General features: G+C 39.1%; 1 protein-coding gene across 2 annotated transcripts in view; it reads left to right on the forward strand.

Annotated features, from left to right (window-relative positions):
* Positions 1–24,756, forward strand: part of ERICH5 (glutamate rich 5) — a 31,434-nt gene that overhangs the window by 1,313 nt on the left and 5,365 nt on the right. Inside the window, exon 1 of one of the 2 annotated variants that reach the window (XM_014847776.3) lies at positions 7,708–8,169. The exons of the other annotated variant lie outside the window; for it this stretch is intronic. Coding sequence (XP_014703262.1) covers positions 8,112–8,169 — 58 coding nt within the window. The 5' untranslated portion in view covers positions 7,708–8,111. Of the gene's footprint in view, positions 1–7,707; positions 8,170–24,756 lie in introns of those variants that run through there. 2 annotated transcript variants of the gene reach the window in all.

Consider the following 24,756-nt stretch of genomic DNA (forward strand, 5'->3'; position numbering starts at 1 on the left):
ATTATCATCTTTATTTTACAGAGGATAAAACTAGAGAGAAAAGTGATTAAATAATTTAGTGAAGGTTAAGACAGATCAGTGCTGAGATTTAAAGTCAGGTCTTCTGCAGGATTATCTGAAATCAAAGCGGGATGCATTCTAGTCGGAGAAGAGCAGAAGCAGAGCTAAAAGCATGATCAGAGAGTGGATGGTACAGTTTGGCTGGCATATGGCATTCATGAGGGGGAATGGTGAGAAAAAATACAAAAAAAGTGGAACATTTAAGATTTAAATGTTATGAGTAAGTTTGCTTTAGCATAGAATTTTAAGAAATCATTTTATGCTTAAAATTTTACTTCATTGTCGAGTCTTTTTCCAGAAATCTATTTAAATCCCTGGATCTTTGTCCATTATTGAAGAGCCCTTGGGAGAGGCTCTCTCAGTTTTCAGCATTTTTAAGGGCAACATGCCGACCAATTATTCCATTGCTAACAGGAACTGAAAACACTGAAGGCGCTAAAATTAAATTGTCACCAAAAAGATTAAAATTAGATATAAAATAGGTTGGGGAAATAGGCTCTTTAAGGACAGATTGACGGTATGTCAAAACATAAAATGAACTTACCCACATAAGCATTTTGTGTAGGGACATAGAAGATCACAGTGGTTTCCAGAATGAGGTTGGAGGCTGGAAGGAGGTAAGGAAACACTTTAATTTTATTCCCTTTGTGCTATTTGAGTCTTTTGGCTCAGCAATTCAACTTTTAGGAATCTCTCCTACAATAACAGTTACAGTTGCTCAAAGACATGAACAAGGATATTTATTTAAGCGTTATTTTTAATAGCAAAAAAAAAAATTAGAAACAACATCAAATGCTCATCATTCTTAACCAATATATGTGTTTGTATATACATAGAAAATTCAAGTCTGGAAAGCTGATCATCAAAACTTACCTCTGGGTGAGAGATGAGAAGAGTAGGTGGTGAGGAGAGGACATTTACTATTTACTTTATTTCAGTACTGCTTGAATTATTTTACACTGAATTATTTTATAGCATGCAGTAATTGTTACATAAAAAGTTCCGTTTTAAAAATAAAGTGGTTATTTTCAATAGATCATTTGAAAAACATCAATTATATCTCAAAGTATGCCTCCCAGATCACTTGATTCAGAATCAACTTGAATTCTGACTCCTGGGCCCCACCCAGGTCTGTGGAAGAAATCTCTGGATGTGGGGCCTGGGAATCTGAATTTAATAAGCAGCCTCGATGATTCTTTTAAATACTAAAATTTGAGAAGTAGAGAACTAAAGAATGAGATAGCCAAGTTGGTTCTGAGGCATGCCTGCTTAAATAGAAATATAAACTAAATGATAATGCCTTACACTTTCTTATTGAGCTCTGTACTTTCAAAGCTCTTTAATATTTGCTTTTCCCAAAGTAATCAGGATAGACATTACCCCCATTTTAGAGAGTGAATGATTAAACCACTTGAGATGACTTTCTTGAGGTGTTTTTCATTATTTGATACCAAGTTTCCTGTCCTTCCTGTTATGTCCTCATTATGCTTTAAAAGAAAGGCCTTCATTACTTTCTCCCAGGGGCCTTACAGTGGTTTTGTACTGGAAACCAGAGAAGTCCAAAGCACTTCATTTTTGTGTATGAATCATGACCACAGAATGAGAATTCTTCCTAGGAAATGTTAACTGAACCTGCTGTATCTCTTTGGAGATAGACTTACATTCTTCATTTTCTATGCATGAATTTGGACAACTTATCTAACCTCCCTAAGCCTCAGTTTCCTCATCAACAAAATTAGAATAATGTCTACCTCACAGTATTGTTGTTGAGGATCACCGTAAACATAAGAGTGTTAAAGCACCTGGCACAGGGCCCTGTACAGAATAAGTATGTCTTCCTCAGTCCCAATCCCACCTCCCCAACCTCCCCACTGCAGCCACCCACCCACACCCAGGTCATTCACAACATCACAAAACCTGTACACTAGAGGAAGAAACACTTGGCATGCAAAATGACAGTCAAATCCTTTGGCTCATGAAGATTTTGTAAAGATTTCCATGCTTGTATTTATTAGAGCAGGAGTTGCCAAACTTTTTCTGTACAGGGCCAAATAGTAAATATTTTAGGCCTTTCAGACCATATGGTCTCTGTGGCAACTGCTCATCTCTGCTGTTGTAACACGAAGGCAGCCAAAGACAATATGTAAATGAATGGGCATGGCTGTGTTCCAGTAAAACTTTACAAAATCAGGCAGCTGGCTGGATTTGGCCTGTGGGCCATGGTTTGCTGACCCCTGTGTTAGAAAATTACTGTTACTGTTATTAAAAATAGCTACTTTTCGTGTCTGTATGGTGACAGATAAAAACTAGCCTATTGGTAGTGAGCACCATGCAGTCTACACAGAAACTGAGATATAGTAATGTACACCTGAAATTACACAATGTTATAAACCAATATGACCTCTAAAATTTCAAAAAGAAAAAATAGCTACTGTAAGTCATAGAGAATGTCCTTAGTCTAAAGAGATGTATGTTGAAGTAATTACAGATGAAGTGTCATGATATCTGCAAATTATTTTCAAATTGCTAAAATAAATGTAGATAACTGACAGGTAGGTAGGAAGAACGAATGCAGCAAGGTGTTAACATTTGTTAATTTTAAGTGGAGGGTATATGGGTGTTTGTTGTACTAATTGACTTTTCATAAGTTTGAAAATCTTAATACTAAAAAGTCGGGAAATTTATATGTTTTGAGAAAGGACTTTGCCATGCAGACATTATTTTATTTTTTCTGGATCCTAGTCTGTAGCATTCAGAGTGATCTTAAAAGAATACCAACAGGTAAATGTGATAGGACAGAATTAACACGAGGCTCTCCTTTGGTTTTTCTTCACGAAAATCACTGCTCCAAGTTTCTGAGAACTCTGCAGGCACCTGCATTTGTTATGCCTCTGGCTTTTACTCGCTGTGAGAATTAAAAGTGACAGGCTGCATTCCCTGTAAGAGCAGATACTAACAAGTTCATCTGATATTCACTGGTTCAGCTCACTGACTCATCCCTTATTGTTATGCAGTTAAAACTACCATATTCTTTATCATCGACTATTACTTATTCGGTGTCCAGATTAGCAAGTGGCCCATTAGTAATTGAGAACTCTGTCTTAACTCAGCCTTCACATCCTTAAGTCACCCTGGACATTAAACGTGCTCACAGATATGGCTGGGAGGGGGAGGGACAGTGAATCCAAGTGAAAAGACCCTGCAAATTCAGGGAGTGTTGGTGGCCTTTCAGCTAACTAAACACACCTACACCTGTACAGGAATTCTCAACACTTAGAGGACAAGAGGGAATGCTGCTCCTTGTTCATCTCCGCTCTCTCTGCCTCTGCAATAATAAAGAATCAGAAATATTTCTCCTATCGCCTTTCTGTTCAGACCGGGAATCTTCCAGACTGCACTTGATTAAAAATAAGCCAGAGAAATGCTTTCTCCTATTTTTTAAAGCATTTTTCCATCCAAGGAAGCATATTTTTTTATACTCTTGGATATAAAGAACTCGGAGTACTTTATTCACTATTTTACTATGGAAGAGTGACACTTTTGGAAAGTAGGGTGGTGTCCATAAAGGTTGGTCTTTTGGTCATTTTTTATTTCTTAGAGTCAGTTTTTGAAATTTTCATATAAATGGCTTCCTGTGTTTCTAAGTGTCCACAAAAGTATGACGTTGTACATATTATTTTTAACAATTTGAAAAGCCTACCATGTACTTTTATCCTTAATAAAGTTGTAATACATAGGCTAAGACATCAAGATACTATTGGCCTTTAAAGTCACAGTATCAGTTATCATCAGGTATTATCAAGATAAGACTATAAGGAATAAGGCAGGACAAGTAATTGCTAAGAAGGAGAGCTGTCAAGGAGAGGGAAGGTAGGGTAAGCATTGTATATTATTCTAGATACTTTTGTAAGCAACAGAAACAAACTAGCTCAGTTAAGAAGAAAAGGAATTTATTTTGTAGTTCATCAAATGAACAAGAAGCCTGGAGAGCAAGACCCAGATGTGCATATACTGGTCATGGGAGAAGCAGAACCATTTATTAGTCACTGGTGCAAAGCACACTCTGCAAACCACAGGGCAGCATCCCAACCTTCAAAGGTGTTTAATTTTGGTTGCTGCCATAACTGAGTGTTTAATGTTCCAGTCCATCATTCTGTAAGTTTAGCTTCTGGACGGTGAGGTACATGGAAAGACCAGTAAATCACATAGCAGTTAACCTATTCCCTTACTTGTCTCACACTAAAGTGAGTTCTTTCAGCCATAAGAAATAATGAAATCTGGCCATTTGTGACAACATGGATGGACCATGCTAACTGAAATAAGTAAGGGAGAAGGTCAAATACTGTATGATCTCACTCAGAAGAAGAAGATAAAAACGGAGACAAACACATAGCGACAGAGATTGGATTAGTGGTTTCCAGAAGGGAAGAGGGGAGGCAGAAGGGTAAAAGGGATGATTACGCACATATGTGTAGGGATGGATGGTAACTAGTCTTTGGGTGGTAGACTTGATGTAATCTACACAGAATTCGAAATATATTACGATGTACACCTGAAAGTTATATAATGTTATAAACCAATGTCACTGCAATAAAAAAAATGTTTAAAAAAAAGTGAGTTCTTTGATAAGATACAATGCTGAATGTAATGTCTTGATGGATACGTAATGTATTGATGATATCATTCACTAATGGATGGTGCTGGCAGAGGCATGATGGGCAGGAGAAGCAAATCTAATCCAGTATCTGTTAACAGTAAAGATTATCTGCTGTCCCCAAAAAGTTTCAGTCAGTATTCCATGAGGTGGCTGAGAGGTCCCCTAAAAGAATGGGTACTGTTTCAGAGGCTTACAGTTGGTCTCTCTTGCTGCTAATGGCAAATTGGACACTTAGCAAGGCAAACCATGGTAAGTGGAGGAGCATGGTGTTGAGCCCATACCTGGCTTCCATCCCTATTCCTATGGCCATTTTATTCCTGAGCCCATTGAGCAAGCACTGGGGTAGCTCATGAGAAAGACTCATTATTATCGTTCACCTGATTGTAAAATGCTTCTGCTGAAGAAAATGGAAGCGGCCATGGCTAAACTAACGAATTATATCTGAGGAAAAGTAAGATAACCCAGGCAAGTACTAAAAAATAATTGATGGGGAATGGGGGCCAGCCCCATGGCCAAGTGATTAAGTTCATGCGCTCCGTTTGGTGGCCCAGGGTTTCGCTGGTTCAGATCCTGGGCATGGACATGGCACTGCTCATCAAGTCATGCTGAGTCGGCATCCCACACGCCACAACTAGAAGGACCCACAAAAAATATACAATTATGTACCAGGGGGCTTTGGACAGAAAAAGGAAAAATAAAATCTTTTTTAAAAAAAACTTCCTTAATTGATGGGGAAAAGGGGGAACTTAAATGGGCTAACTAAGCCCTGGTTTAGCATGAAAGCATTAAGATTCAGGGAATTTCAAGTTATGTGTTTACATGTAACTAATCTCTGAGTTATGGCATCTCTTTTTGGAAAGAGGGAAGTTTTGAAAATTTTTCAATTAGCTAAATAAAATGAAATATGACTTTAAAAATAAAAAAGAGCATTGTCTGTAGACGGAGCCTGCTATGGATTAACTTGCCTCCTCCCCTCTACCCCACCGACAAATTAATATGTTGAAGCCCTAACCCCCAATGTGACTCAATCTGGACATGTGTTCTTTAGGAGGTAATTAAGGTTAAATGAGGTCATAAGGGTGGGACCCTAATCCATTAGGACTGTGGCCTTATAAGAGGAGGAAGCTATCCTTCTTCCCACAATAAGGACACAGTGAGAAGATGCCATCTGCAAGCCAGAAAGAGAGCCCTCACCAGAAACCAAATTGACCAGTACCTTGATCTTGGACTTCCCAGCTCCAGAACTGTGAGAAATAAATTTCTGTCATTTAAGCCTCCAGTCTATGGTATTTTGTCATGGCAGCCCAAGCTGACTAATACAGGCCTTTTGACAGTGTTTATATAAGACATAAGATCTTCCCCAAATCTAGGCCCATTCTGAAAGGTGCATCCACGTTCGTCTCCCTTAAACTTCCTTGCACCGATCCTGTAATCGTGCTGCTTCCAAGGTCCTGACTTGGAATCCAGCCAAATCATTAGCCACATTCAAAGTACTTCTTTTTTCTTAGGGTACAGTAGCCCTGGCTAGAAGGTTAGGAGGAAGAATCTGTACATATCTGTAATGCTATGAAGGGTCCTTCCTCAGAGGTCTCCAGTCTGCTCTTCATTCAGAGGGATTTGTGAACTGATTGCTGGGTGGCCAAGGCTTTGTCAGGCCTGCATCACAGCAGGGAGAGGGAAAAAAAGAGGAAGAAAGAAAGACGAGAGTGGATCAGGACGGGGAGTGGGAGAGAAGGAAGAAAGGGAGGGAGAGACTTCTAAACCTATGGTAAATCTTTGCATTCCATGGCATTTATAGGGAAATATACCCAATTTTAGGCAATTTGAGCATCAAAATAATGATAGTGTTATGGACTGAATTTTGTCACCCCAAAATTCATATGTTGAAGTCCTAGCCCCCTGACCTCATAATGTGACTGTATTTGGAGATGGGGCCTTAATTCAAAGAGGTAATTAAGGTAAAATGAGGTCATATGGGTGAGCCCTAATCCAATATGACTGTTGTCCTTAAAAGTAGAAGAGATTAGAACACAGACACCCAAGGCAGGAAGACCATGTGAAGACACATGGAGGAGACAGCCATCTACTAGCCAAGGAGAGAGGCCTCAGAATGAAACTAACCCTGCTGACACCTTGGTCTCAGACTTGTGGCCTCAGAACTGTGAGAACCTAAATTTCCGTCACCCAGTCTGTTGTACTTTGCTATGGCAGCGCTAACAAACTAACACAGATGGTTAACATGACCCATTGAATAATGTAGGAATTCATGTGTATTTACTGATATAAGTGAAAAATAAATGGAGAAAAAGGGAATGTGTGCTCTTACATTAGAGTGCCAACTAATAAATGTAGAAGGAATAATGTAATTAGAAAATTACCATTGATAACCATCATAAAAATAATTGATCCAAGCAGGAATATTAATATATGCTAAAAGTGGCAGATAAAAGTTTGATGAGAAATAAGATAGTTAAAGTCTCTCCTCATAAATTATACAGTAAAATAGTAACTTTTCAGTGGAGAAGCCTGACAGACACTACCTTAACTACATTACCAATAATAGGGCAAACTGACATCATATGCCTCTTGATATGAATACACAGACAACATAACTTCTGTGTATTCCAGCCCAAACTGCATCGCCTGAAAACAATCATAAGGAAACATCAGACAAACCCAAACTGAGAAATATTCTACAAAATAAATGGCCTGTTCTCTTAAAAAATGTTAAGTTCATGAAAGACAAAGACTGAGGGAACCACAGTACTTCAGATTAAAGCAAACTAAAGAGAGATAAGACAACTAAATGCAGTGTGTGGTCCTGGATTGGGTTGACCAAAATTGAATACGAGGGTGGGTTTAAATAGTATTGTGTCAACATTAAACTTCCTTGTGGTAGCTGTACTGAAGTTACGTAAGAACAAGACTGTCATCGCATAGCAAACCGAGCCTACCAATCAATAGCCACCGGCCACATTCGCCTCCTCCCCTCTCCAGCTATTTAGCGATGATTCAGATGAGCCCTCCCAGCCTTTCGCCTCTGCCCCGACGTAATCCCTATTCCTGCTTCAAAGGCCTTTTTCCTCTTCTCCTTTACCATACCCTCCACCTTCTGCCCACCTAACTCCCTGTCCCTGTCCTCTTCTGCCTCCTCGCTCCGGGCTCCCTAGCTCCTTCCACCTCCGCGCCGCTCCCTTTCCTCTCCAGGTGCGCACCCCCACCCCGGCGCTCCGCTGTGCGCTTGCGCTCTGCGCCCGCGGGAGCCGAGAGGGCAACCGGAGGAACTTGGGTGCAGCGACTGCGGCTTGCACAGGATCCAGGCCTGGGGGCCGACGCCCGCGCCGGCGTGGGACAGGTGGCTGCTCTCGCCCATACCGCAGCCCTTCTGCCCGCGATGGGCTGCTCCAGCAGCGTCCTCAGCAAGGCCGGCGACAGCAGCAGGCCCCGCAGCGGTGAGCAGGGGACCTGACTGCACCCCGCCCGGGCCTCGGGCTTCAAGTCGGCTTGCTTCCTGGGGGTACGAAAGATGCCACTCATGCCCACCCCGCCCAGCAGGGAGCGGGCTCTTCCCTGAGAATGTGAGTGGAGTCCTGAGCGCAGGGCGACTCCCTCCCGAAATCTGGAGCTGGGCTGCTGTGACCCAGCAGGTCCCGGGGCGCTCCGCCGTGCACGCTGTCCGAGGTGCGAGGCCAAAGGGCGGGCGCTCGGGTTGCACTGTCCGCCGATGTGATCGGGGGGAATTGGTGTTAAATCCTTAACACTATTACCCAAAGCGGTCTCTGAAACAGATGGGAAATTTCCTATCTTTGCAATAGGTGCTATTTTCCTGAAAGTACGAAATTTCAGATTATATAAAGATGCAAATTCACTGGGAACCATTAGTTTCTGGTCGTAAGGAGACAGGTGATACCCATTTTTCTATCAAGACCTTCTCCACCTTGCCCTCCTGTCAGCGTTTCAGCATCGGAGATGGCAAAGGATATGGAGAGTACTACAGATGGGCATTCACTCCATCAGATAGGTTCTTGCCCTTTTGAAGAGGTCAGATACACCTTCCGCTATCCTTGGCTTAAGTATTTCTTGACAAATATGCATGTGATAAAAAGTGGTCATCACTGAATCTTATAAAGAAATTCAGCGAGTATATTTCGAGCGTCTGCTATATAATAGCAGGTGTGTGGCTAGATGTTGGAGATACAAGTGACCCGACTTTTGGGGTTTGGAGGTGGAAGAGGTAGACAATAAACAAATGATTAAGATAGTTTCTAACAGTGACAAGTACTGTGAAAAGAATAAAAGCAGATTAATAAAGTAGAGAATAACTGAGTTTTACAGCTGACTCAAATTTTGAATGGCTAACATTTTGGACAAAGCTCTGAAGGTTAAGCAAATTCCTTCAAGCTAGTTCACAGTCTTCTTCAAGGCTAACTTTAGGGGATATTTCATACTTTGGAATATCAAAGGATATTCCTTTTCACAGGTCCTCTTTTAGCACCTCGTGTTATTCCAACAGCGTGGGAATGTCTTCCTCTCTGATTTTGCAGTAGAGAGTACGGTTTTCATGAATGCTCTTTCAAAGCTGTCCTAGTCAGAAATATGTTGTATTGCACTCATTTTCGTGTTCTATAATAATTTATTTCTAGCTTCAGTAGATAACAGAAAGCAATAACACGTTCGGAAATAAACAAAAAATTAAAGCCGTTTATAAAAGTGATTCTGAACACCTTGTCAGTGACAACAATGTGAAGAGATGGAAAAATCCATTCCTAATGTACAGCGCTTGCTAACCTTTCTCCTAAAGAGGTGAAGGCCTCTGTACCCAAAATATGCTCTCAAGAGATCAGTACAAGGAGCAGTTTCTTTGATGTTTCATGTTTTATTTTGTGAAGTCAGGTGGATTTTGCATTCTGTTCCATGATAAATCCTTGTTGGTTTCAATATGAAAAACTGATGCTTTAGGAAGATGCACCATATTATTTTGGCTTCTTTTATCCCCTGCCATGCCCCAGATATCCTAGGATAGCATCCTGGCTTAAAAAGCAGAGCATTAACTCATCATTACAGATTTTTTTAAACTGATAAAAACATGTATTACAGGCAATGTTACTGTTGGGGAGGGGCAAAAGTATCCATAGGTGGAATGGGGTTTTTAATCCTCTCAGAAAATAATGAACCACCTTGTTTTTAAAAGACATTTTATTGCCAATATTAGTAACCATCCACATGAGTCATACCCATTCATTTTTTATTCATGCTTTGGTTGCTGTTCTAAGTTTTCTCGGATGTTGTTCTGAAAGAAATGTTAAAATGCCTGACAACCACTTTCAGTGCATAGAAAATTAATTAATACACTGCATACATTGCTCAATGCACATATTGCATCAATCGACAGGTGTATTTTGTTGCTGGTCCTGAATCAGACGATGCTCTCTTGTAATAGAATACTATTGTACGTTCCTCAGCATTTCAACTCCTGATCTTGGAGGCCCGATAAATAATTCATTCCTGTTTCTGCAGCTCAAAACTTCTTTAAATATTATGTACTGTACAGTTGCAAGTCAGTGTGTATGTGCTTTTGGATAAAAACAGTCCAAGTTTGTGAAATGTTCTGTACATGCATTTACTCACTGTCCTCCCTGGTGCCTAACAATGCTTGATACATAATTGTTGAAGTAAGTGCTTCATTTAATCCTTAAAACAATGCTGTGACTAAGTATGTATTATGATTTTCCTTAGTTTACAGATAAGAGTAAATAATTTGCCCAAGGTCACAGGGCTCCTTAAGAATCAGAGCTGGGCTTCAAATTCAGATACCCTAATTCTAGAGCTTGACCTATTCTTCCTTAAACCAGCTTAGTGATAACTAGACTTAAATCTGTTTTTGCCTCAGACCACTCTGGATCCCCGTTAGATGTGTGGTCATCCACTATGGAAACAACAAAAGAAATATAATAAAGTGTGTGAGAGTATTTATTATAATTTAATAAATTTAATAATATATAATTATAATAAGAGTATTTGTTATAATCCCTAAATAAGATAATAAATATGCAAATATATGTAACATATTATAAATTATATGTAATATATAAATATATATTAATGTACAATATATATTAATATATACTATAACTATAATAAATATTATAATAAGTAAGATATTTATCTCTAAATAAGAGTCAGTAAAATATCAATTTTATATTTGCTTCCAAATTTAAACTAGGAATATTTGGAGGACGTTTAACCTTAGAGATATTTTAAGCAGAGTACATAGATGTAGAGAAACTTCCAGTGCCCTCCCATGGAGATACAGATAATCTTCATATCATAAGAGATTCTTTTAAATTCACAATATCAACCTTAGAACTCCATGGGTTAAATCTAAAATACATCAACTAGCCCGTAGACTGAATTTATGTTGACAGTTCCACCTAACAATTTTCTGTAACTGGCTTAAGAACTGTTATATACTATGCAATATTAGCCTACAAGCAAAAGAATCATAAAATAATGGGTTGGACTAGATTACCTCTAAGATCTCTTATGGCTTTAAAAGGTTGTAGCATTAAAATATAAAGGTACTTATTTTCTGGACTCAAATTTAAATCAGATATTAGCTACTGATTAGGTAGCCAATAGGCTGAATAGGAAAATCCATTCTATTGATCTGGTGGAGACGTGTGTTCTAACCTATCAGATGCTGAATCCCCCCAAAGACCCATGGCTTGAGAAAGAGCTGTGTGTGGAGGGGGAGGCGGGGACAGAGGTGGAGACTGGCCCTGGTTGTAAATAATTATCCAGTGCTACTCAAAGTGTAGAACAATGCCTGGCACTTGGTAATCACATGTAGATTTTTACTGAAAGTCCTGAAATGTGTGAAGAAAGAGGCTTTTCTTTCCAAAAAGACTATTAGACCAATTGAGTTTGGAATTTCATGTGTTTTTGGAAGCAAGTTCTAAATATTGGGACAATTTCTGTTCTTTTCAGTGCCCTGAGGATCTGATGGAATTTGAACACAGCTTTTGTTGACTTCACAGACTTTAATGGACCCAACAGTTTCTAGACTTTTGGCATCCAAACTCTCCTCCCATTGCTACCAGCCCCCTGCTTATAAATGTAATCACACCTTTGCTCTTTCCTAATATAAATGCCATCCATTTCTGGCAGTCTTCTTCCTGAGATTTTATAGCTTAAGCACCAATATGGACAAAGTAAACAGATGGGCATTATTGAAAAATTCATTGCTAGGTTAATGTGTACATTTCCACGGACAGCTATAACCATGTGTTTGTTCTCACCTGAACTCTCATTAGCTACTTGGAGTCCATGCTGCCTAGGCAATAGGATGAGGCTTGAATTTCACACAGTTGAGTGAATTGTTCTTTGTACTGTGGAGACAGCTTCAGTCTTCAACCAATATTTTCACACATTGACATTTCAGTCCTAAATAGAAAAACATTTTTCTTTTGTAATTGAGGAACAAACATCATTAACATTAAAATGAATTTTTATAGGCTTTTCTTGCATACAGATATTGTATAAATGGGATTTCTTTCTTTTCAATGCTAGAAGTCTCTGGACTGAGTCTTTTTTTTTTTCAGGGTCTTTTGTTGTTTCATATAAGTTTTAGGATTCTTTGTTCTATTTACTTAAGGAATATCACTGGGATTCTGGTGCATTGAATCTGTAGATTGCTTTAGGTAATATGGACATTTTAACTATATTTATTCTTCCAATCCATGTGCATGGAATATCTTTCCATTTCTTTATGTCTTCTTCAATTTCTTTCAATAACGTCTTAGAGTTTTCGTTTATAGGACTTTCACCTCCTTGGTTAAACTTATTTGTAGATATTTTATTCTTTCTGTTGTGATTGTAAATGGAATGGTATTCTTGAGTTCTCTTTCTGCTAGTTTGTTATTAGTGTATAGAAATGCAACTGATTTTTGTAAGCTGATTTTGTAGTCTGCAACTTTGCAGTAGTTGTTTATTGTAGTTTTCTGGTGGATTCTTTACGGTTTTCTGTATATAGAATCACATCATCTGCAAACATTGAGAGTTTCACTTCTTCCTTGCCAACTGGGATACCTTTTCTTTCTTTTTCTCACCTAATTGTTCTGGCCAATACCTCCAGTACTATGTTGAAGAGGAGTGGTGAGAGTGGGTACCCTTGTCTTGTTCCTGGACTGAGTCTTGTATGTCTTTGTGTCCCATCTAGAGCTGGACCCACAGAGAATGCACAGTAAGTCTGCGGTAGATCTGGTTATTATATATAGCTAATTAAAATGGAATGTAAGAAATCCATATGTGGTTGAAAAATTTGAAAACATTTGAAAAATGCATGCAGTGAAAAGTACACCTCCCACCCCATTCCCATCTGCTTAGTTCCAGTCACACTCATGGGTAAATACTTTTTTGTGTGTATTCTTCCAGGGTTTCTTTATACATTGCAAATACTATTTACTTTTCCCATTCTTATTCATAAAATGTAGTGTGTTATACCCACTACTCTTCACCTTGTTTTTTTCACCTAACAATATGGAGATCTTTCTATAATGATATACAGAGAACTTCTTTCTCCTTTTTACCCTTGCTTAATAATCCATTGTGTGATTTATTTAACCAGTCTCCTATTGAGGGACATTCTATTTGTTTTCAGTCTTTTCCTGTTGCAAACAAGGTTGCAATGAATTCCTTTATACCTACATCATTTTGAGTCATTTTGGATATCTGTAGGACAGTTTCCCAGAGATGGCATTTCTAGGTCAAAGGGTAAGTGCATTTATAGTTTTGATAAATAACTGCCTAAATGCCTTCCATAGGGTTGTACCAATTTATACTCTCATCAAAAATACAATAAACCTTTTTCTAGAATTGAAGGCTTTCCAATATTAGTGAAGCTGCAGCAAAACATGGGCATGGAGCAGAAGTCAGCAGACAAGGTAGGAGCACCCACTTTGTTCCAGGTACTTTAGTCCATGATCTCATTTAATCCTGACAAGAGCCTTATAAAGCAACTATTAGTATCACCAAATATAGTGAGAAAACTGAAGCTTAGTGAGGAAAAGTAACTTTTGTAAGGTCTCGAGCTGGTAAGTGATGGAGCTGGGGCTTCAGCCCAATTTGTATGACTCTGTAGCCCTTGCTCTTTTCGCAAACTCCTATTCCATCTGGGGTCTAGTCCCAGTTCTGCCAGAACTTGTTGTGTAACCTTCACATAGGAGAAATGCAATCCGTATCCGTTGAGTGGGTGGGGGGATGAATGGATGGATTGACAGAGACAGGGATTCAGGGGGATGAGATTACTACTTAGAAAAGCAGAGGGAAAGTAGGATTCAGCACCCAGGGAATGAAGGAAACTGGAAGGCAACCTTGGCCAAGTTGTTGGGTTCAGGAAGAGAGAGTTGGGTTGTAAAGAGGGTCTCCTAGTCTCACCATTAAAGGTCAACACAGCACAACAAAGCTTTCTTGTCTTCTGTGAAATCATGCTTCTGTAAGGTTCACACACATCCAGCTCACGTGTACAGTTTTGCTTCTATGTTAATGTTTTACAACATCAAGTTTAAAATAAAAGCCTAATACTTGTGGGGTTACTGAAAGGCTCACCAAAGCTGATGAAAAACATCAAACTTGACCAGGCTTCGAATCCTGGTATGTATAAGTATAGGTAGTACTACATAATGATTTCTTTTAAAATGCAAAATACCAGACTATAGCTCTCCAAGTGAGTGTTAATGTCGGGAAAGTACCATAATGACCTCAGAAGCTTCTTTACCTCCAGGGCTGTTGCTGTTTTTCACATTCTTTGAATCTCTCCTTGGGAACTGCCATCAGGCTCTAGAGTTCATTCTTCTGTATATATTCAAGAGTGTCAGGGTTTATCCTTTAAGGACAAAGATTGAAAAAAAAAAACAAACCCTACATTGTAGTTAGCAGCTAAAACTCTATGGGATTTATGCTTCTGGAGATGAATGAAATAAGCCAGGTAATTCTAGTGCTGAGAAACAGGGGGTGGTCATTGGAAATAGGCAGAGAAAAGACAGGACAACTCATGTCACAGGAGCAAGTTCAGCTGACACCACTTTCTTCCCCATGGAAGGGCCCAAGGGGCTGTGAGGTCCCTAGGAAAACTGGGCTGGGCTGTGGTGACTGAGTGGCTGTAGCCCCACACCTATGACCCTCTTTTCTCAGACTACATACCCCACAGTCCCTTTGGCCTCTCCTCTAGTCTGGCTTTTCTGACAAGACAAAAGACCTCAAGACCTGATAACATGATGTTTATTCATATTGGACACTTTTCAACGTTCAAATCTGTATGACTTTAATTTTCTTTGAGATGGGTACATCATATTAGACTAGTTGAGATAAGTGAAGTGTCCCAATGTACATTAAGTAAGAAAGTCAAGATGCAAGAAGCGTCATGACATCTTTGCCCGATATGCAAGAAGATGCATGAAGGAAGATGACATCTCTGCCCTATTTGTCTACTTTCCAGGTCACCAAAAGTCACATTTCATTTACATAGCATATACTCTGTGGCCATGGCAGTATGATTCAAAGTGGACGGCAAAATAGCACCAATGAACATCATCTAAGATACATAGAGGTCAAATGAACTTGACCTCATAGGTCAAAGATTGAAATCACTCATGCTCAAGAGGCTGCTCAATAATCATTGTCTGTGACCTGAGCCCCAGGCCTTTGCTGGCTGCTTTGCAGCTGTTCTAGATGCCTCTACCCCAGGTCCTTTCCACTCAGGTCCCTTCCTCTCAGTGATTGACCTTCCTCCTCTCCACTAAAGAGATCTACTTCCTCCCTCGACAGTCATAAGGATGTACATCAAACCAAGTGTTTTTTTTTTTTGTCTACCAGTTAATTGTCTGCTCTCTTCATCAGGAGTTTCCCATTGGGGGACAACACTTTTTTAAGCCTGTTACATATTTATCTTTACATTCAGTGAAAAGGCCCTTTCTGCTCTCTTCAGCAGCTTGCCTTTAGAACCTAGTCCTAAATGGTCCCTGCAGGATGAGAACATTCCACACTTTGCAGAATGCCCTGATTTCATCTATCATTATTATCATGTCAACCTTGCCTAACTAATGCTGCTCTGGTTTATTTACAGTGACAGAAATATATTTGTCCCTTTGTATGTATCAGAGCTTCCCAGCCTGTGAGACGGGGTTGCAGTGTGCCAGCGTTTCTCCCAGCCTTTATAAAGGGCAGCCAGGCAGGGTCTGGATAGCCTGAGCATTCCAGATGCAGCTTCCTCCATCTGCTTTAGTGTGCTGCACAAATATCATATTCTCTGTGTGCCATGACACACTGGGATATGCGTTCCAACTGCTCTATCATTTTCACTAGTAGTTTTTCTTACCGAGAGAGAACATCTGCCTTTAGCCCCCAGCAAGGACCCCTGTTGAAACGTCCTCCCCAAACCATCCTTCTTGCATCTTTCTTTCCCTCCCTGTCATTGGCAATGTTAAGGAACACTTTCTTGATTTTTTTGTCTATTCTTACCCTTTTCGATTTTTCTAAGACTATAGCAACCACAGAGTTTCCTTTGGCTAATTTCCTTTTCCTTTGTTTGCCCTGGAGTAGTCTCTGCAGACCAGATGGTTATGAGAGGCTCTGATTACCTGTACAGCTCAGATTAATGTGTGTGTGAGACAGAGAGAGATAGAGAGAGAATTTCAATATACTGAGAGACAGTGTAGTGCTATTAAGAAGGTGGGTCTGGAGTTAGACTGTCTGGTTCAAATCCTGGTTGAGGATCATTTATTAGTTATGTGACTTTGAGCCACTCAACCTCTTTATGCCTCAGTGACTTCATCTATAAAAAAGGATTAACAATAGTACCTATTTCATAGAGTTGTTTTGAAGGATAAATGAGTTAATACATATAATGCACCTAGAATGTAGCCTAAATATTGCCTAGAACAGCGATTGGCAAATTGGCCTGCTGGTCAAATCCAGCCCACTACGTGTGTTTGTAAATAAAGTATTATTGGAACACAGACATGCCTGTTCATTTACATATTGTCTATGGCTGCTTTCACACCACGATGACAGAGTTGAATAGTTGCAATAGTGACCCTATGCCCAGCAAAGCTGAAAGTATTTACTCTCTGTCCCTTTACAGAAAAAATTGCTGACCCCTGGCCTAGAATATTATCTTGTAAGTCCTCAATATAAATTATTTGTCATTAATATCAGTTTTAGTAAATCTCAGTTTTTCTTTATTGCTTTTCCAAGATCAAGTTTTGTGGGTTTTTCTAGATCAAGTTCTAGATCTCTGAATTTGTTGATTTCCTGAATTCTTTTCTTTTTAGTAAATTTGTTAAAGGAAAATGAGAAAAATATTGTCAGTAATAGCACATGTTACAAAAATATTTTAAAATCATAAAAGTGGTATGCAGATGGCTGAAGTTAATGAAACAATTATTCTAGGACTACCAGATCTTATTTTGCTAGATTACTTGCTCTTGTGCTTTTGCTACTATAATTTTTAAAAAATAAACTTTATTTTAGAATAGCTTTGGATTTACAGAAAAATTATGAAAATAATATAGAGAATTCCCATATATCCCACACCCACTTTCCCCTATTAACATTTTACATTAGTAGGGTATATTTGTCACAATTAATGAACCAATACTGGTACATTATTAGTAACCAAAGTCCATACTTTATTCATATTTCCTTAGTTTTTCTTTAATGTCTTATTTTTGTTCCAGAATCCCTTCTAGGATGCCACAATACATTTAGTTGTCATGTCTCCTTAAGCTCCTCTTGACTACGACAATTTCTCAGACCTGTTTTTGATGACGTTGATAGTTTCGAGGAGTACTGGTTAGGTATTTTGTGAACTGTCCCTCAATTAGGATTTGTCTGAGGTTTTTCTTATGATGCTATGGGGGTTGTGGGTTTTAGGGAGGAAGATCACAGAGGTAAAGTACCCTTCTCATCACGTCTTATGAAGGACACATGTTCTCAATATGACTTCACTGTCTTCTAAACTTCTCTAATACTCCTTTTGGAGACTCTGAATCTTGATGAAGGGAGAGTATAGATTTTTGTTTTATAGTTTAAATGGATTGAAATCGTCTAGTTTAATCATTTCCCTGACTCTTGGTCAAACTTGTTTCTTACTAGATTGAAGCTTATTCTTAGGCTCTGTTTTATGAAGAAAAGAAACTCATTCAATTCACTTTTTAAATATCTCTGCCAGAAGCCCAGCGCTGGCCTCAAAGATCATAGGACTGTGAGAGGAAGACTTCTGCTTTGTTACAAGTGGCTTTTCATTCTGGGGAAAAAAAACCCCACTTCCTTCAATGTGATCTATACTATTTCCTAACCATGGCAGCAAAGTCATCTGAATTGCGTGTGGATCCCTAATCTGAGAGAGTAGTAGCAGCAGTTAGCCGAAAGACCTGGGATCACACTCCTCCTTGTTTGGACCACTGCTCTTTCTAGTACTGGGGGCTCTCCGTGCACTAACCACCCGCACCGGAGGCCCAAATGTCTGAGGTGACTATGACTCTTCTGTTGGAAAATTTAAGTATTCCATCCGAGTCACAAATTTGCTAACTGTTAATAGGAATACTCACTTCTCAAGCACAGACACCTGCTCTTGGCCATAGGCCTTTGTATATTGCACCCTGACCAAATCAGGCATGGGCACAGTGACCGAGCCAGGAAAACAGCCAACTCCCATTGGTGTAGCCACTTGCTCACAGCTCTGAGAGTGCAAGGCAGAGCAAGTATTAACCTTAACTTTATATGAGAAATTAGAAGACTTCTTTTTCCTTACTTAGCTAAGGTGGAGGCTTCCAAACCCAGCCAGTTCTCTGAAATGAAGGAAGCTTGAGAAAAATCTCCCTCTCCAGTGAGGAGCTCGCTTAGACCAGCTCAGTCCCTTGGTTCATTGCTAAATCAATATACTCACCTTATCTCTCATGCTGATTGTGGTGTGCTAGCATGACGACGAAGACAACATCAGATGTTTGAAGATGGGCAGCAATACCTGTGGAGAATGAGGGATACCTACAACCAACAGTTCTCTGTGTTCAGCATCCACTTTTGTTTCTTCTAACCGGCTCCTTTATGCCTTTCCCTAGTGACCCCAGAATGCTGCCATAGATAATCTAACAATCTGGGGATCTTGTTAAAATAACAGTGGATCTGGTGTGGGGCCTGTAAGTCAGCATTAAAAAAAGGAAAAATGAAAAGCAACTCCCAAGTAATGCTGATGGTGCAGGTTCTGGGACCACAATTTGCCTGAAATTTACCTATATCTTTAAAAGGTGGAACCAAACTTCCTTGGGCTTGAATCTGAGCTCTGCCACTCACGAGCTGTGTGCCTTTTCTAGATAAAGCTCTTAATCTTTCTGTGCCATAATTTCCTCTGCTGTATAATGGGGATAATAATGGACCTACCCTGTGGAGTTGCTGGGAAGATTGAATGAGATAATTCGTGTAAAGCTGTAGGCAAGGTCCCTCAATAAGTGTTAGCCACTGATGCTCCTCCTAGAGAAGCAAGGCGCGCAAGGCCTGGTTAGGTTGGTGAAGGGACACAATTTGGATATATCAAAGACATAATCTTCACTTTCTCTCTCCTCTTCCTTGTTCATTGAGATGCCTTTGATTTTGTAGACTAGATTTCTGCCCAAATGTTGGATCCCCATGTGCCAATAATGACCATCAATCAATGAAACTGTCTTTTTTAGTGGCAAATACTGTTGATAATTTTAAAAATGATGTTTTATGCAATAGCTTTTTTGAAGTAAAACTTTGTGTTATAGGACTCCAAAAGTAATCAAAGACAATGAAATTGGAAAATCATGTCTGAAGGAGGTGATTATTTGTCACAGCTTGATGACCGACTGGCTCTGTAGCTGTTAAATGTCAGCTTCTTCTCTAGGCAGGAGCCCCACATCTCCATGTGTGCTTATCAAGTGTTCCAGAAATGTCTTTCCAACTACATATTCTTGTTTCTCTGTAGTTAAACTTCAAAATTAGGTTTACTTTCAAACTGTATTGAGTTTACTTTGTAACAGTCAAAAACTATTTTTGGATATGTAAATTCAGGTAGTTCTACTAAAAAAGGAAAGTGGTTTGTCTGATTTTTATTTGCCCTCTATAAGCGTTTTTTGGCTGATAGTTTCATACTTCAGTTACATGGGATATTCCTTAAGTTCACCTCTCTAAAATGAATGCCTTGTAAACGTCTACCGAATGATGGAATGCACATTTGAGGATTACCATTTATGCCATGGAACACAAAGACAGTATTTTTAGCTACTTTGATATAAGGAAAGAGCAAAAACATCTGGAATAGCACGACTATTAGTTCCACAAATGTTTGTTGGATGGATGGATAGATGATAGAATGGAATTTAGGAGAAAGCAAAGTAAGAAAATGAGAAGGAAGATGAGCAGACTGTTCCCTTGGAGTGTATGCATGCTGTATCCCCTGGTTCCAAGAGCTCAAAGGCTACAAGAACCTAGATATGGTAGCAGCAAGGGAAAATACCAGCATGCCCGTTTCTCACTGATTCTCTATAAAACCCGGCAGACAGGCCAATGAAGTCTTTGGAATGTTTGATATGTCATAGCCATGAGATAGCAAATATTGACCTCAAGTCTTTCTCCTTGCTGGGTAGAAACTTCATTTCTCATTAGGGTAATGAATTGAGTTGAAAAGCTTCCACCATAATGTGAATTTCAGGTATGTTAGCTCTAGTTCTAATCCCTTCTGTAATGTTGCCTAGTATTTAATTTCTTTGTGTGCCTATCCCAACGGTGCTGGCAACAAGGTTCTATTCGTTCAGCTGTCACAACAAATTTGTGCATGGATCGACTTACAACAGAATCAAGAGAGATAATGAGCCCCAAAGGATTAGGCCCAGAGTAGTGTATGATTTGATAAAATGTAGGGTTCAGAAAACAGACACATCTTTAAACAACTTCAGATGTGGGAACAATGCATCTGTCCACAATATTTATTACATAATAATATAGATTACACATAGAATGTGTCCTGTTTGTGGACAAACGTTCTGCTTTTCACGTTAGTGTACTGGAAGAAATGATGTAGTACCTTCCTCTACCTCAAGGAGGTGTGTGGGGATTCACAAAAACGTGGACAGAGCACGTGGAGATCATGTGGAGAGCATGTAAGAGGTAATGAATAGGTAACAAGTTGTATTTAATGAGCAAAGTAGCTGTTATTTGAATTTCCCTGTAGACAGTAAACTCTAGGATAGCAGAGACCAGGTCTTCCTTGTTAACTGCTGTAACCCTGTGCTCAGCCCAGAGCTGGCATATAGTAGGCACTTGGGAAATAAATGAAATCAAAGCCAACAAACAGAATGAAACGTATTTGTATAAACACTATCAGTAGCTTTTATTAATACCAGTCAAGTCGAGTCAAATCATGGCTGACATTATGGATACTATTCTGTTATCTATCAACAATTATGTTGTAAACCTTATCATGGTAAAAACAGAATTTTATAGGTCAACATCTACAACTTGGTAACATTTAGGGGATTATTTACCCAAGTCCTTTAATGTTGTGGTTCATTCCTTCTGTTGCTAAGTCAACTATAATTTATTTACAGGGCCACTGCTGACCCACAATGGACCTTTGTGGAATTAGGAAAAGGAGCCCTCCCCACCCCTAATACATGCAGCCTTGCGGGTGCAGACCGGCTGGGGTTCAGCTCTCCATCACCCCTTCCACAGGGCACCCCTGTGGAGTGAGAAACTCGCATGTTGTATCACTGTTTACTGAGTACCTTCTCATGTCACACACCATGTTAGGTAATTACACATATTATCACCTCAGTCAATTCTCCCAGCAAGCCAGAAAGGCAAACATAATAACCTCACTTTACAGATAAGGAAACTGAGGTCCAGAGAGGTTAGCAACTTGTCTAGATTGCACAGTTAAGCAAATGTGGGAATCAGGATTCACATCTAACATCAGAACCGCCCGGAATGCCCTGCTGCAGCTGAAGAGGGAGGTCACATGAATCCAAAAATTATACTTCCCTCAGCAGCTCAAGGATAAAACATTCTGAAGGGTATGAAATCTGGTGCCTGAAAGGAAGTTTTAGTGGTAATTGTAGACTTGATTGTTGTGTTGTCTGAGAGAGGGTTTGAAAGAACCATTTGTTTTCCAACCTTTTCATTTATTTACTCTGATCTTTCTTCTATTCTGAATAGGCTCAGAGAAAGGTACTAGTATTAGGATGAAAGGAATTACCTTACTTTTCTGTTTGTCCACCACAATCTCTTCCTTGCTAGGGCCGTCAAGATTCTATTAAATCAAAGTTTAATACTAGTGATGGCTAACATTGATTGTCACTTAGTGGATTCCAGTCACTGTGCTAGTGCTTTCAAGGTATTAACTCATGTAATCCTCTGCTCATACTCTTCTCACTCTACAGGTGATGAAACTGAAGCACAACGAGTCTTAATAAGGCTAGTAAGCGGAGGAACCAGGATTCAAACCCACCTCATTAAAGTTGTCATTTTCAAGGTCATAAGATCTCTGTCCTCCCTTTTAGAGCAGATTGCTTTCCTCTATCACATAGGAAAAAGAACTTTTGAGCAATTAATTAGGAGCTATTACCTCCAAAATACATTCATTTCAAAATTTAGTCAGAGTGCGGTGAATCAGTATAAATTACAAAATGAATGTATCACTACACTTCTAGCATTTTCTCTATTTTTTTGAGTGTGATCATTTTAAAGATGTTTTATCTCCTTTGGGCCTTTGGTCTACCCTAGAAAAATGTTAGAGACAGTGATATTCTTTTGTAATATTTCCCAGCTTGGTTGACTATTTTCAGGTTGTGCTATAAAAATATTATATGTTGAGGACATTTGCCTACTACACATATACCACTAAGATTTGGAAAAGTACGTAAGACTGAAAATTGGTACTGTGATCATGGGCATAAATGTTTATGGCAAAAATCAATAGATCCCTTGGGACACTTATGACACCATTTGTGGATAAATAAGTGTTCACAAAGCTTTTGGTTTTGGGGAAAAAACTTGACTTAGACTCATAGAATGATATACTTTTCAAAATATAGAATCGAGTGGCTATAATTTGGGTGTTTTGACATTTTTTTTCCCACAGCTTTCTGCTCTGGAAGAGCGATGCCTTTAGAATGCACCCACAGCTGGCACAGCTGGATGAAAATCATTCATCTCATTTAACTGACAGTACTAATTACTGTAGTAGTTATTTTACCAGAAAATATAATTTGACAGATGTGATTAGTATATTAACTCATTTCCTTGCTAATTCCCTATGGCAACCATCACCAGAACATCCTTTGTGTGATATCTAAATGAATTGTCTTGTCATAATGAATTTCTTTGTAGACCTGAGAAATCACTTTTAAGTTGCCTTACGTGCTGTTAATTTGAAGGCTTCATTCGTGGTGAGGCCAGAGAGGGAACTGAAGGATAGCCCTCCTCCCAATTCTTTCATATAGACCCCCTGGGGCCCACAGCCTGTGCCCTGCATTTCACAAAATTCTTCCTAAGCCCTGCTTCTCCAGACTCAGGCTCTAATTCCTCTCCACTGGGAGATTCAAACACAGTCCCACAGGCAGTGTGGGAAACTATTTGGTATGAATGAATGTATTAAAAAGAGAAACAATAGGCAGTGAGTTGAATTAATAATAATATATAAACTAAGCAAGTGAATAACTATGGCAATTAGTTCAGGGAAGAACAGAAAAGTATTTACACAAAATAATAACTTACTATATGGCTCAGTTCTTCCTAGCAGACGTATTCATTATCTGTACATATAACTGAATATTGCTATAACTCAGATTACGATATGATTACTTTTTTAAACCATTACTAATATGCAACTACTGAATGGAAAGGGAATGTGCATGTGTAATGGGAGAGCAGAGGGGATGATAGAACTGGAGAAAAAAGAACTGTCTTTATTTTCCATAGTGGGAGTTAAATCAAATGCCCAAACTGAAAAATCATGAAGTAGCAATTCACTTAGAGATATAGAAAAAAATATCCCTTCAAAAAAGCTAAAAGAATGAAAATATTTGCTCCTGGAGAAGGGGAAATGGGAGAGGAGACCTGAGTGTTAGTGGTATATCTTAACTTACATTAGATAGGCAGATAACTCTTTAAACCATATGCATTTATAACAGGGGTGGAGGGGTAATTTAGGGAAAAAAGATCAAGAAAAAAATCTTTGGGAAAAGAAGGTGGAAGAGGAAATATATCACCTAAAGACCATTTTAATATGTTGACTTATTTTCTTCCAGCATTTTCCCCCTTTATTTGTGATTTGTTTTTCCTCTTTTCCTTCCTCCCCTCTTCCTTTCTATCCACATTGCTGTAATCATTCCGTATATAAAATTATAGCTAGCTTATTGAGCACTTAGTTACACAGCAGACCTTGTACCAGAAAACCCTTTTATGCATTATTTCATTTGATCAACCCAACTGTGAATGCTGATTTTTTAACTTATTATATCATAATTATTTTCTTATTTTAGCATGTGGTCTTCATTATCATATTTTTTTCATTCCATCCAGTGGAATATTTATCATTCCCCCAAATTATTAGACTTTTAAGTTCTTTTCCAGCTTTTGCTATTATAAAGAATACTGGGATGATATACTTTTCCCCAAAGCATTTTCCTGACGTTTATGCTTTTAGAAGTAGGATCACTGGGTCAGAGTAGAAACATGTTGCCAAGTTGCTTATCTTAAACTGTCCAGAGCACTTTCGCATTCCTTATTTAATGTGATATGATGCCTCATGCAACTCTGAGAGAGGCAGGAGAGAGCGATTCACTGCCATTTTACAGATGAGATCTTTGGGAGCTAAGTTCCCAAGGTCACCTCGTTGGAGAAGGAGCTGGAATTAAAGTGCACGTTTCCCAAGGATCTCTTGAGTTCTTTCCCACTATGCCCCCTAAATGAAATGAAACTCAGGCTGAACTGTCCCTGCCACTTTCCTCCCCAGACATCTTCGT

Source organism: Equus asinus, chromosome 12, assembly GCF_041296235.1.
Source record: "Equus asinus isolate D_3611 breed Donkey chromosome 12, EquAss-T2T_v2, whole genome shotgun sequence".
Taxonomy (NCBI): Eukaryota; Metazoa; Chordata; class Mammalia; order Perissodactyla; family Equidae; genus Equus; species Equus asinus.